Source organism: Brachypodium distachyon, chromosome 1 (genome assembly GCF_000005505.3).
Source record: "Brachypodium distachyon strain Bd21 chromosome 1, Brachypodium_distachyon_v3.0, whole genome shotgun sequence".
NCBI classification, from domain to species: Eukaryota; Viridiplantae; Streptophyta; class Magnoliopsida; order Poales; family Poaceae; genus Brachypodium; species Brachypodium distachyon.
This window is the reverse complement of record NC_016131.3, coordinates 11,204,795-11,216,798: the sequence shown is the minus strand read 5'-3', so window position 1 is coordinate 11,216,798 and position 12,004 is coordinate 11,204,795. Positions and strand designations below refer to the sequence as shown.

The following is a 12,004-nucleotide window of genomic DNA, read 5'->3' as shown; positions in this document are numbered from 1 at the left end:
TAAGGCGGAGAGAGGGTTCGCCAAATTTGGTGCTCTGTGTCTCTAGGTTTGACAATTGAGATTTACTCTTACTTTTAGCCAAGGGTTCGGGTGTTGCGGCTGTGAGCCTTTGGGATTTAGGCGTGTTTAGGTTTAGGGTTTGATCATTGGCGGAGGACAGACAAATTTTGAGGTAGGGCGAATTCCTATCCTAATACCATGAGTTAGTATCGATATCACATTTAATATTTTTCTAAGTTTGCAAAATATATTTCAATAAATTTGTTTTTTCGGACCTTTTAGGAGGCATTTTTTTATTGTTACATCTTATGATATATCACATAGTGATATTTATTTTAATTAATTTTCATCATATTATATGTCAAATCAACCATAAAAGATCATAATACAAATATCTATACATAAAATATACGACAATTATTATGATTTGTAAAAACAGTTCTTCGGTGGGGTGAGCAGAGATTAACAACTCAAATCTTTATAAGAGTAAAACTATAGTTATATTTTGATTCCAAAGATATCTTCATACATACTGACTTAAAAATATCAAGTAGATTTTTTGCTAATAAACAACGCCCTTTCTCCATATTTCGAGAGATATGCTATCTTATGAGAAATAGCTACACAATCTGAAACATAGTTTGTGAGTCTGTCAAAATCAGAACTCATAAAACAATAATACACCACATGGGCATGATTACCATATCTATTATCATTAAGTAAGATGATTTCTCTATCAACTTTCTTTAAGCAAGAAATATGAGTAAAGGTATGACAGTTAAGACATCAATGAGCAATCATACATGGGCATCAACAGTAGGTAGCCAAAATAACTAAGAGTGCAGAAATTGCGTCTCCCGGAGAACCCGTCTTTGCAGGCTATATTGTCGTCGATTGCGCAAAGTCACGTTGGAATGCCACACACACCACCTCACACGGGCTTTGAAGACTGCCCGCCGATGTAGGGGACAATTGACCCATCGTCACTCCCTCCTACGACGTCTTTCTCAGACCCTGTCCAAATGCATAGCTTGGCAAGTCATCGCCATCGCTGCCTCTAATGATTCAGAGTTAAATTAGTTAAAATTTTGCAGATTTATTTTATATAAAGACGCAAATGAAAAATCTAAAGGACCAAACAAATGTACATCTAGCAACGGTTTAATAATTTGTCTTGAAATTAATCCGAATAGACAGTAACTTGATGCAATAGTTACGTCATCCAACACAAGCTTGTCCTTCCTTCATCTTAAACATTTACGAGTAATCATGTTACTCTCATTTGTTCCTTGGGCAGTTTCCTAGCCCTCCCCATCTCCGTATCTCCATGCCAAGCGACTATAGGTGGTTATAGGTGGTTATAAGGCACGGCGCGACTTCAGCCTGGCTTGGGATAAACGGGCTTGGCCCGGGCGCGACCCGGTGAAGCCCGCCAGGCAGGCCCGAAAACGCAACTTCCAGGCACTGGAGCGGCGCCGAGCCCGGTCGAGCCGGCCCGGGCCCGTAAAGGCCCCACGGGCCTCGGGAAAGCCCTTGCGCACCGACCACCAGCCCAGGCAGCCCAATAGCATTTTTTTTGTCCGTGCCAACGAGAAATTGGGTCAAAAGGTGGGCTAGTGTGTATTGTAGCACAAGTGCGAACGTGGTCAGGGACGGGCCTGGACAAAAAGATCAAAGTTTGATAATGTTATTGAACGCCTGCTAATTCGATTCATTAACTAAAGAACCAAACATGACTTTCTTTTAAGATCTGAACGAGCGAGCTCGGTGAGCACTCGTTAAGCTCGTCTCGTACATCGATTGTGAGTGGCTACCGAGACTTATTTTGCTGTTGGAATTGTGTTGTTATTTCTCTTTTGTTGTATTATTTCCAATCTTTATAGTGTTGTTTAACTTTTGATATATTTTGTTTGCTACCAAAATTTATCCCAAACAAATAGGTAATGTCCAAAAATTTAGATCAACATGCCATCTGTTATCTTAACGAGTTTTTAACAAGCTTAACGAGCGCTTGTGAGCGCTTAACGAACCGAGCCGAACAATGGTCTCAAATCGTTAACGATAATGATCTTAACGAACCGTGCTCTTAACGAACCGAGCGTGCTCGTTAGCCAGCCTTTCCTCAGCACCTACAGGGGATGAGGGGGAGGTCTCGGGTTTGAACCTGCTAGCCCCCATATTTTTACTCCCACGAGATGAGTGCAGCATTTAAATTAAAAAAAAAAGTTAATCGGGCGTGCCGTGCCAGCCCGACGGGCCTGGGGTTGAGGCTCAGGCTAGGCACAAACAGGCCAAGCCCGCCAGGCTTCCGGGCTTTTCAAAAAAGCCTGCCCGATAGCCACCTATACCAGCGACCCAGCCCCCTCGCTCCGCGGATCTTCTTCCTCCTCGCGCGAGCGCCGCCACTCATCACGCTGCCGAGTGCCCGAGCCCCCTAGCTCGTCTTCCTCCTTGCTCGAGCGCCTCCACCGCAGGTTAATCTCCCCTTCGATTCTCTCGCTCCCGACCGTTTCTCCTCCCATCACCCCACGAACGGATTCCGCCCTTTAGATCCCGGTTTCATAATCTTCCCCAATTCGTAACTGAGGCAAAAATCAAGGTAGGGCGGCCGCCCTACCTTGCCCTACTGGGTCCTCCGCCATTGGGTGTTATGTGTGTTCTATGGGTTTGAAGGTCGATTGAACCTCGAATTGATTTGTTTTGGGTGAAATTATATGGGTTTGAAGATCGATTGAACCTATAACTGAGTTCTTGCTGCTTGGTAGCATTCCTGATGTTACATAAATGTCCTAAATCAAGGTTGTTACTTGTTAGATCTTCATATGCACCCTAAAGCATCCTAGGAGCCTGTATAAGCATTCGAAAGTAGCATGCCTGATGCTAGCTGCCATTTACAGCTTAGGCCTTGCATCATTTGTCCCGTGTATGAAGTACCGCCCATTCATGATGCCATTTTGAATTGTATATGTTTGCTTAATGCCTAATTGCCTGTGGTTTCTCACCAAAACATTGTATTTTGTGTCACTAGAAAATATGGAGGTACCAGAAGAGAATTTCGTGGACATGGGTGAAGTACCCCATAATCTATACAATGAAGAACAACCAAACCCTTTCGGCGATGCAGAGGCGCAGTATAATGAAGAACCTGGTAACGCGTACAACGAAGAGCTGGGAAACCAATATGATGAAGGATCTGGGAATCCATACAACATTGAGCAAGCAAATTTGCTCAGTGAAGAACCAGAGAATCAGTACAATGAGGAACCAGCCGGTCCTTACCAGGAAGAGAATGCATTCAACGGGGAAGTGAAGCAACAAGACAACTTGCAAGTAGAGGCTAATGATAAGAGATGGCCAGGTTGGCCAGGAGACAGTGTTTTCCGTATACTTGTCCCAGTCCATAAGGTAGGTGCCATCATTGGTCGCAAAGGGGAATTTATCAAGAGGATGTGCGAGGAGTCTAAAGCACGCATAAAAATACTTGATGGCCCCCCTGGTGTACCGGAAAGAGCAGTAAGTATCTCTATGAATCTGAAAAAGAGTTTGTTCTCATCAATTTACTCGGCATATTTCAAGATGTGAATATTGGGTTCACTTGTGATGTGTTTCCTGCAGCACCACATCTCTAATTGTTTTTTCTGTTTATATTTATATTTACAACTAATGAGCTAGATGATTTGTATATTTGTCTGGATACACTACTGCCCAGTTTCCTAGTCCCTCTGCCCTATTGGTGTAGATTCACTTGGGATGGTTCATGGTTGACCTAACAGTTTGTGTACCTAATTTAGTCTCTCTGCTTGGTATTTGGATTCTTGGGCCTGCTGGCTGGTGTTGGATCCTTGGGATGTTGCAGCATAGTTGTTGCCTTTGTGCTCATTGCAAATTAAAGCCATATTAGGACATGGGATATGGAAGAGAAATTGTTAGTTGAACAATGTACTTGCGTTGCAGAAACTTAGGGATTAGGAGTACAGTTGTTGATGGAGCTACTCGATATAAGCAAGAACTTGATCATCTGATCAGTACTCCTGCAACTACTAGCGTTTTCCTCAAACAATTTGAGTTTTGAATGTAACATTAATTAGATCATTTTGCAAAAATTCTGGGACAACGAGAATGATGGAGCAACTAGAATCTCTGCAGACTGCAAAGGTCAGATTTGTGTGATGCAGAACAGTAGAAGGGCCGAGTTGCTTAGCCACAGTACCAGCTTATTTTTTTTTAGAAATGAATGGGTCATTTTCTTTATATAATGGATTTCCATTGATCGCATAGTTTGAACATACTAATAAAAACATCTGGATATTATGATACTGGAAGACCAGTTTTTATCGAAGAATCACCTTGTAATTTACATAGACTGTTCGATGCAATTAGGTGTCAGGTCGTGTGGCCATATTTCATAATATCATATTGATGTACTCGGAGCAAATATGAGATGTTCAAAGACAAATACTTAAAACTGCTGTAGTCATAGTAATGCAAATGATGTTACATTACACAGGGCTGTAATTCATAATATTACATCACATAAAGCTGTAATCTACTCATAGAAAATATGAAATGTTCAAATACTTAAAACTGCTATTAGTTATAGTAATGAAATGATAATTATAGCTATATAGTTTTAGGCGCCTCATTTGATTTAGGATGTCCTTTTCATATGAACTTGTAGTGAATCTTTGCAGTGTCTCTCGGTTTATCAGTGAGCAATCAAGATGCTGTATAATATACAGAAAACTACTTTAGCCAAAGATTACTCTTTGAATTATCAGCGTGTTCTATATTGAGAATTGTCCTAGTCCAGTCAAAAACTGTTGAATCGATATTGGATCTATCTTCAATCTACAGACACAAAAATCATCCTAGTGTTAGTTGTGGATATATCAGTGAAGTTGATCCTATGTTTTCCTTCCAAGATTTTATCTAAGATTTTCAAATAATATTACTGCCACTCATGGAATGCAGTATAACTCAAAAGATTGATCGACAATCAAGTAAATGCATCATCGTGATTACATGAAAGTGCAATTTCTTGGTGGCAGATCACTTTTCTGGAAATTACTCCGGAAAAAAGCAGCCATATCCTAGCTATTGACCTGGTTTTATTCTAGCGGCATCATGTCATGATGTAGTTTTTTACAATTTCACTTGACTTACCAAACACCAGAATAATCACTTGATTTATTAAACACCAGAGCTATACCAGCAATGTGCCTGCATCAGTAATTCATTATCCAGTATGTTCTAGTATTGCCAACACCTAGTTTGGGCTGTCCTTGCTTCCAAACTGCAGCTTAGTTCATTGGTGAAAAGTCAATATAACTATATAAGAAACATATTAAAATTACCAGAATGACACACAAGTACGACATGGTAATGTTCTCGACACACAAATAGAATGGATATAAAACTTGCAATAATTAAAATAGGACATTCCATCAAAGCTTCCATCAAAGTCCCAAATTGGATAGTTTTGATAATGATAACACAAATTAATGTTTGCAGGTTGTGACTGCAGTCTAAGGACCCAAATCAAACCACCTCCCCAAAAGAAATGGACAAGCAGACATGGTTCTGAGAGTTCAGTTTTGTGCTCCCCTGCTGCAAATGTGATCTAGGTCCTATTTGGATGGAGATTCCTTTCAAGATGCTCCATATGTTATCTGGTAATTCCACAACCTGTTTGATTTTTGAACTGAAAAATAAAAAATCAGTAGACCAAGGTTGCTTACCAGAAGTAGGAAATCCTGGTTGGGTGCCAACATTGCTCAAATGAAGGACCCCCAAATATGCAACTAAAAGGATAGAAGTGCACAATAGATTTATACTCCCTCCGTCCCATAATAAGTGACTCAAATTTGCCCAAATATGGATGTATCTATGTCTAAAAAGAGTCCAGATACATGTAATGGAAAGTCACTTAATATGGGACGGAGGGAGTATTTGATAAGTGAACAAGAAACATAGTACATAACTTAAAACTAGATCGCGTTATCAATTTGGTCTAATTTATCATCAGGAAAAAGTAAAAAAAAACATGCATTTTGAAAAAAGTGCTACATGGACATCTTCTTTTGCATCCTTCTGAAATCACCCTAAAGGTTTTCTTCAATAAACTGTTATGCTATTTAAATTATCAAGGAATGAGCAAGACTTAAGGCACTTAAAAACATAATACAATGTAAATATTCTTTACTCGTGCTTTAAGATATATTGCCTAGGATATGTGGAAAACTTGACCCTCACTAGTTAATGAGGAAAACATCTCTCACTGAAGTTTGTTGAATTTTTGCAAAAGAAGCATGCCAACCACAACAACGAATGACAAGCTCGTTGATCATTCATACTTGCTGAATGCTGTTCTACTGTTAACTTGTTGTGTAGGACTGACTGTTCTGTTGAACTTTTGGGTGCTCTTACATGTGCATCCATTTGAGTATCTGATCCATCTGCTGACTGCTAATATTTACTATCTTTGTTATAATTTGAATCACAATGATCTTAATTAGGACATTCATCTCATGATAGCGGGAAGAATTTTTTTTGGTAGTGTTAAGCAGGAAAACACACACTTCTTGACAGTTTTAGTTGGGCTCCTTATTTGTGACTTTAGCGTAGAAAACAGATTTTGATTGTTTAATTTATATGTGGAGAGACATAATATCTAAATATGTTTGTGGGTTTTATGCATAGTCTCTTGCTAGCAGTGCTGAACTCACGGGTAATCTTTTGGACATTTAAAGATTTATCCTTATTTAACAAAACCTGGTTACAATAATCACTATATTTATTTTACTTTTACTTTTTTAAGTTATGCATCTGTATACCCCATTCGTTCAGTTTATGTAGGTCTCATCATCTTTTTCTAAAATCATGATGCATATGTAATTTTAGTTATGCTCTTATAAGAGATGAAGTTAACTGTCTAGCAATTTAATGAACAATGTTGATTTTCCCATTTAAAGGTAATGATTTCAGCAAAGGATGAGCCAGATGAGCAGATCTCTCCAGCTATGGATGGCTTACTTAGAATTCATAAGCGGATAGCTGATGGTTCAGATGGTGAGTTTGGTCAGACTCAGCGTGGTACTGGTACTATGGGACCAACACGACTGCTAGTGCCAGCTTCTCAAGCTGGTAGCCTTATTGGGAAGCAAGGAGCAACCATTAAATCTATACAGGATTCTTCAAAGGCTGTTGTCCGTATTGTTGGTAAGACTTGCATTTTTCTATGATTCTAGATTTCTTTTTTCCTTCTCTCCTATGATATGGTGTGTGATTGGGTTATTGAGCATATGTCTACACTCAAGACAATGGTGATACCTGCCCTCCTTGACTATACAATGGCCCACATAATACGCATAGTCGCATACCTCACCTCATGTGCTCCTTCAATATGAAAATTATATGCCTGCAGCTCCATGGCTGGCTAGAAACCATTATGGTACTTCCAGACTGAGAACTCATAACTCCTAAACGGTGCATTTGACACCTGCGTCAACTTCATAAATTGGTCTGCCCCTTGACCCCTTCACCCAAAACCACCTTAGTGATTGGCTGGTTTTTGGTGTCGTGGGAGCCTGGATATGCTGACATGACTTATAAATCAGTTGAGGGTTACTAAGTCCGCGTTCATAAAAGAAGTATGGCACACAGACTACTGGAAACTACCAATGTATAACCAACTTACATGTGAAAACATGCATTGTGTTGTACTTGAGAGTAATTTCCAGACTCAGCCAATAGGAATGGCGGGGTTTCGGGTCGAATGTACTGATATTGTAAAAACAACCCATGTCTTGTTTCTACTAGTCCCTCCATTCCACAAAACAACTCATATAATTTTTTCTCATTTGTTCCACAATACACCTCATTTTTCTCTTGGTTCCCGCACCCAGCCAATAACTACTCGTATCCATCTACTCTTAATCCAATAGGAATGGTCAGGCACTAGAAACGAGAGCTTCCTTGGTCCAAGTGCACAAATCTATATGAGTTGTTTTGTGGAACGGAGGGAGTACCTGCTTAGGTTTGTGGCCTTGCTTTTGCTGATAGGTATTGCAAAAAAGTGAAAAACTTAAGGAGTATTGTTATTAACATACAAGATTCCCAACTTTTTACCTTTTTAATTTTCAACGTGCTCAACTGCATGTTATTGTATTATTTAGGTTTATCATTTGTTTGGAGTCCGGACAGGTGTCTGTACTGGAATGTTGATATTCACCATTTGTGACTGCATGTGTGCAACTAATCCTGTTGAATTTCTTCTCAGAAAATGTGCCCCCTGTTGCATTAAATGATGATCGAGTTGTGGAGATACAAGGTGAGCCTCTTAGTGTCCAGAAAGCAGTGGAGCTGATAGCAAGTCACTTAAGAAAATTTCTTGTGGACCATAGCGTTCTGCCACTGTTTGAACAGCAAGTAAGTTAGACTCCATTTGGCATCCTGTGTTCCTGTCAAAGTGTCGATAATAAGTTTCTTATGCATGGTAAATTTCCATCTCTTCAGATGAAAATGCACAGTATGCCAAGAGAGCAGCCAATGCCAGCTCCTCAGCAATGGGGCCCTCCTCAACCCTGGGGCCCTCCTCCAAACCACCCTCCTGGTGGTCCAGGTTATGCTGGAAATCCACAGTTCATGCCTCCAAGGCCGCAAGACAATTATTATCCTCCTCCGGATGTCCCACCTATGGAAAAGCAGCCGCACTATGGTATTTCTGCATACGGACGTGAGGCACCAAGTGGTGTTTCTGCTTCAGGCAATCAACCACCATCGCATGTGGCTTCTCAGGTTAGTTGTGCAATTGTTTTTCACGGTTCCACTCAACCTAAAGATGATGGGTGCTTTTGAATTGCTAACTGCTCGTATGTAAGGTAGATACTGATTTGTTTTGTATTCTTCAAAAGGTGACACATAACATGCAAATTCCTCTCTCCTATGCTGATGCCGTCATTGGGGCAGCTGGTGCTAGTATCAGCTATATCCGTAGACACAGTGGTGCAGCAGTAACTATTCAAGAAAGCAGAGGTGCACCTGGAGAGATGAATGTGGAGATAATTGGGAGTGCATCCCAAGTTCAAACTGCCCAGCAACTGATTCAGGTATGTATTCTACTGTATCCCGTAACTTGTTGAGTACTTGCATGAGTATTTTCCAGTTTTATTGATGATTAATGCAAGTTCATTTTATTCTTTGATATTTCTACAATTTCTTAATAACTGCTATAATGGAACGTACTTCATATGAAGCTCACTGTAGGCCAGCAAATTTGTTTCATTGGTAAACCATGTTCGTATGTAGATACAAATATGTGCTGGATGCTAGAGGAATTAGCCTGAGAAATTTAAGAGGGAGGGCACACTTGGTCAAGAACTTCCATTTTTGTATGCTTGTTGCTAATTTATCACAGTATGTTTTGGACACTCATGTAGAAGACACACCCTCAAGCATTGTATTATTAGGAGTTAACAAGAGCAAGGACTTGACTGAGAAAGAGTGAAATGGGTTGTAGAAACACGTAACTTTTTTGTGTAGTACATCTGTCTTTTATGCTTACCAATCCATAGCAAACATGCTCCTTTTAATTACTCATTTGTAACAACAAAACATTGGCCAGACAGTGGCCGAGTAGGCATCATTGCAAAGAGTAACATGATTGAAGGAACTCTGAAAATGGAAAAGTGGTTTTTGCTATGTACGTGTGCGTCGGAGCTGTCTTCTAATGGATGAGTTTTTTTTTTTGCAGAATTTCATGGCAGAGGCTGCTCCACAAGGCCGGCCACCACCAGCTTCAAACCCTCCAGCTCCACCGGTTGATCCGAGCTATGGCTCTTACCCTCCTGCTCCATACGGGGCATCCTATGGATCTCCTCCCACAGGTGCAGGGCCTGCACCCCACAATGGAGGGGGCTACGGTGGCGGCTCCTACCATCCCAACTATGGATACTAGTAGGAGGCTAGCTGCAAGCGAAAGGATTTGTGTCTCTGTTGTGATTATTAGGATTTTGTTGCCCAATAATGATATTCATGGACCTATGTTTCTGATAAGACTGTCGTATTAGTTTTCTGTCCTCAATGGTCAGGAATTGACTTTCGGGGTATGTTTACCGCCGTGAAATGATGTGGTCCAGCTGAACTTTTCTGGGTAACTGGTCTAGTTGAACTTAATCATCTCATACTTAATACTCCCTCCTTGGATACAGATACTTGCCATCTTTTATTTGGGCTGGGTGGAAAATGTCTTGTTTGCTATGCTAAATTTTCTCAGGTGTTTATATTGGGCGCTTTCATTGAAAGTCGCGTGACGTGCCTAATCGAGAGTTGATTCAGCTTGTTGGGACTGGCCATGCTAGCTCTGATTTGGGATCGCAATTGGATACAACACGATCATCAACTCCGACAGATTACCAGTGAACTCGATCGAGGTGCTCTGCAGCGGGTGCATGAGTAAATAGATGCGGTGTCAGGTTATGAAGTTTCCTTACCCCATTGATGCTTATGTGATAAAACCCGTAGCTATCAGTTCAATTTCTCAGCCAGATGTGTGGGCATGCGAAAGATCTATTGCCTCCGTCCCAAATTAGTCCCAAACTAAGTGACTCAAATTTCTGTAAATATGCATGTACCTAGATACATGTAATATTTCGTCACTTAATATGGGATGGATGGAGTGCCACATACTGCCAGGGGCGGAGCCAGCATATACAAGCGGAAGTTTAAAACGAACCCAATAAAGTTTCCCAAGCCTTCATTAGATTAGTCTTTATCATTGTTTACCAGCGGAAGATTACACTGCTAAACAGTGTTGAACCCAATGGCTTTTTTCTCTTGCTTCGCCACTGCGTATGCAGGTCTCCAGATGCTGGCAGGGTCTTTAATTCTGAGGAAGGTGGCAACTGATATCCTGAACAAGGCATTTGGCTGGGGCATGGCTAAACGCCTGGAGGCCGGATGAAGTTACTGTCCTGTTGCTGTCTTAAGATTGCCGGATTTTGGTCCTTTTAGCCTGTAAATAAATAGATGGTACTTTTCATTCTGTTGTTGCTGTCCAGAAGCGCCTGGCAGTATGTTACATTTTGCTGTCGAAATCCTAGCAAAACCTGAACAATGTGATTTCTTTAATGAAATCGGGGCAATGCCTTTGCTCTAAAAACAAAGATCGCTAGTTTTTAGGTGCTTCAGTTCAGGTGGTGTGGGAGCGTCATTTTGCATGTGTAAGTATCAGTACGCTAAGTGTAGGAGCAAGATGCAACTCTCAGAAGAATTCCAACAACATTTACAGACGTATTTTTTAAAGTAAAATATCAGTTTTATGGCGAGGGAAAATAAAAGGTTTAGGCCTTAAACAATTACTTTATAGAGCATTTGTTTTATTTCTTTTATTTTCTAAGACACAAAAGTGTTTTATCTTCATAAAAAACTACATTGACATGTGTAAGTACTATACTCCCACCATCCCAAAATAATTGACGTAGATTTGTATAAGAATCTATACAGATTCAACTCACTTATTTTAGGACGAAGGAAGTATAAGAATCTATATAAATCCACGTCATTTATTTTGAGAGGGTGGGGGTGGGTATTTATTTTTTAAATTTGCTCTTCAAATTGAGCAATTTTAGTTCTTACTGGTTGGTTGCACCGTTCATATTGAGTAAACTTACCGTATATTTCCCTTTCTTTGTTAACACTCTTATCTTGCAAGTAGGCGTGTCTCAAAAAAAAGTTCACATTTTCCTTGACCACGCGCGAGTGATAAACAAGCTAATTACACCGGTGGGCGGTGACGTTGACCAATACCGGTACGTACGTAACCACAGCAGATTTAACTATTAACCCACGACGAAGTCTCCGATTTGGCCTCTCAAATAAAGTACTGGCATACACGAAGAATAATGGAGTAACAGAGTCTGTTTAAAAAAAGAGGAGCAACAGCAACAGCTAGAATAGAATACAGGCGCTGGCTCAACATCTCTTTCACGCGAAAAAAAGAAGATAC

The 12,004-nt window shown here is 40.5% G+C and overlaps 1 protein-coding gene across 1 annotated transcript; it reads left to right on the top strand.

Moving 5' to 3' along the window:
• Positions 1 to 2,330: 2,330 nt before the first annotated feature.
• LOC100821573 (flowering locus K homology domain) lies at positions 2,331 to 10,225 on the top strand. The gene is made up of 7 exons (XM_003562207.4): positions 2,331 to 2,474; positions 3,029 to 3,513; positions 6,972 to 7,218; positions 8,279 to 8,427; positions 8,515 to 8,796; positions 8,913 to 9,107; positions 9,752 to 10,225. The coding sequence occupies exons 2-7, from the start codon at positions 3,034 to 3,036 to the stop codon at positions 9,953 to 9,955; spliced, it is 1,557 nt and encodes a 518-aa protein (XP_003562255.1). The 5' UTR covers positions 2,331 to 2,474; positions 3,029 to 3,033; the 3' UTR covers positions 9,956 to 10,225.
• Positions 10,226 to 12,004: the final 1,779 nt, after the last annotated feature.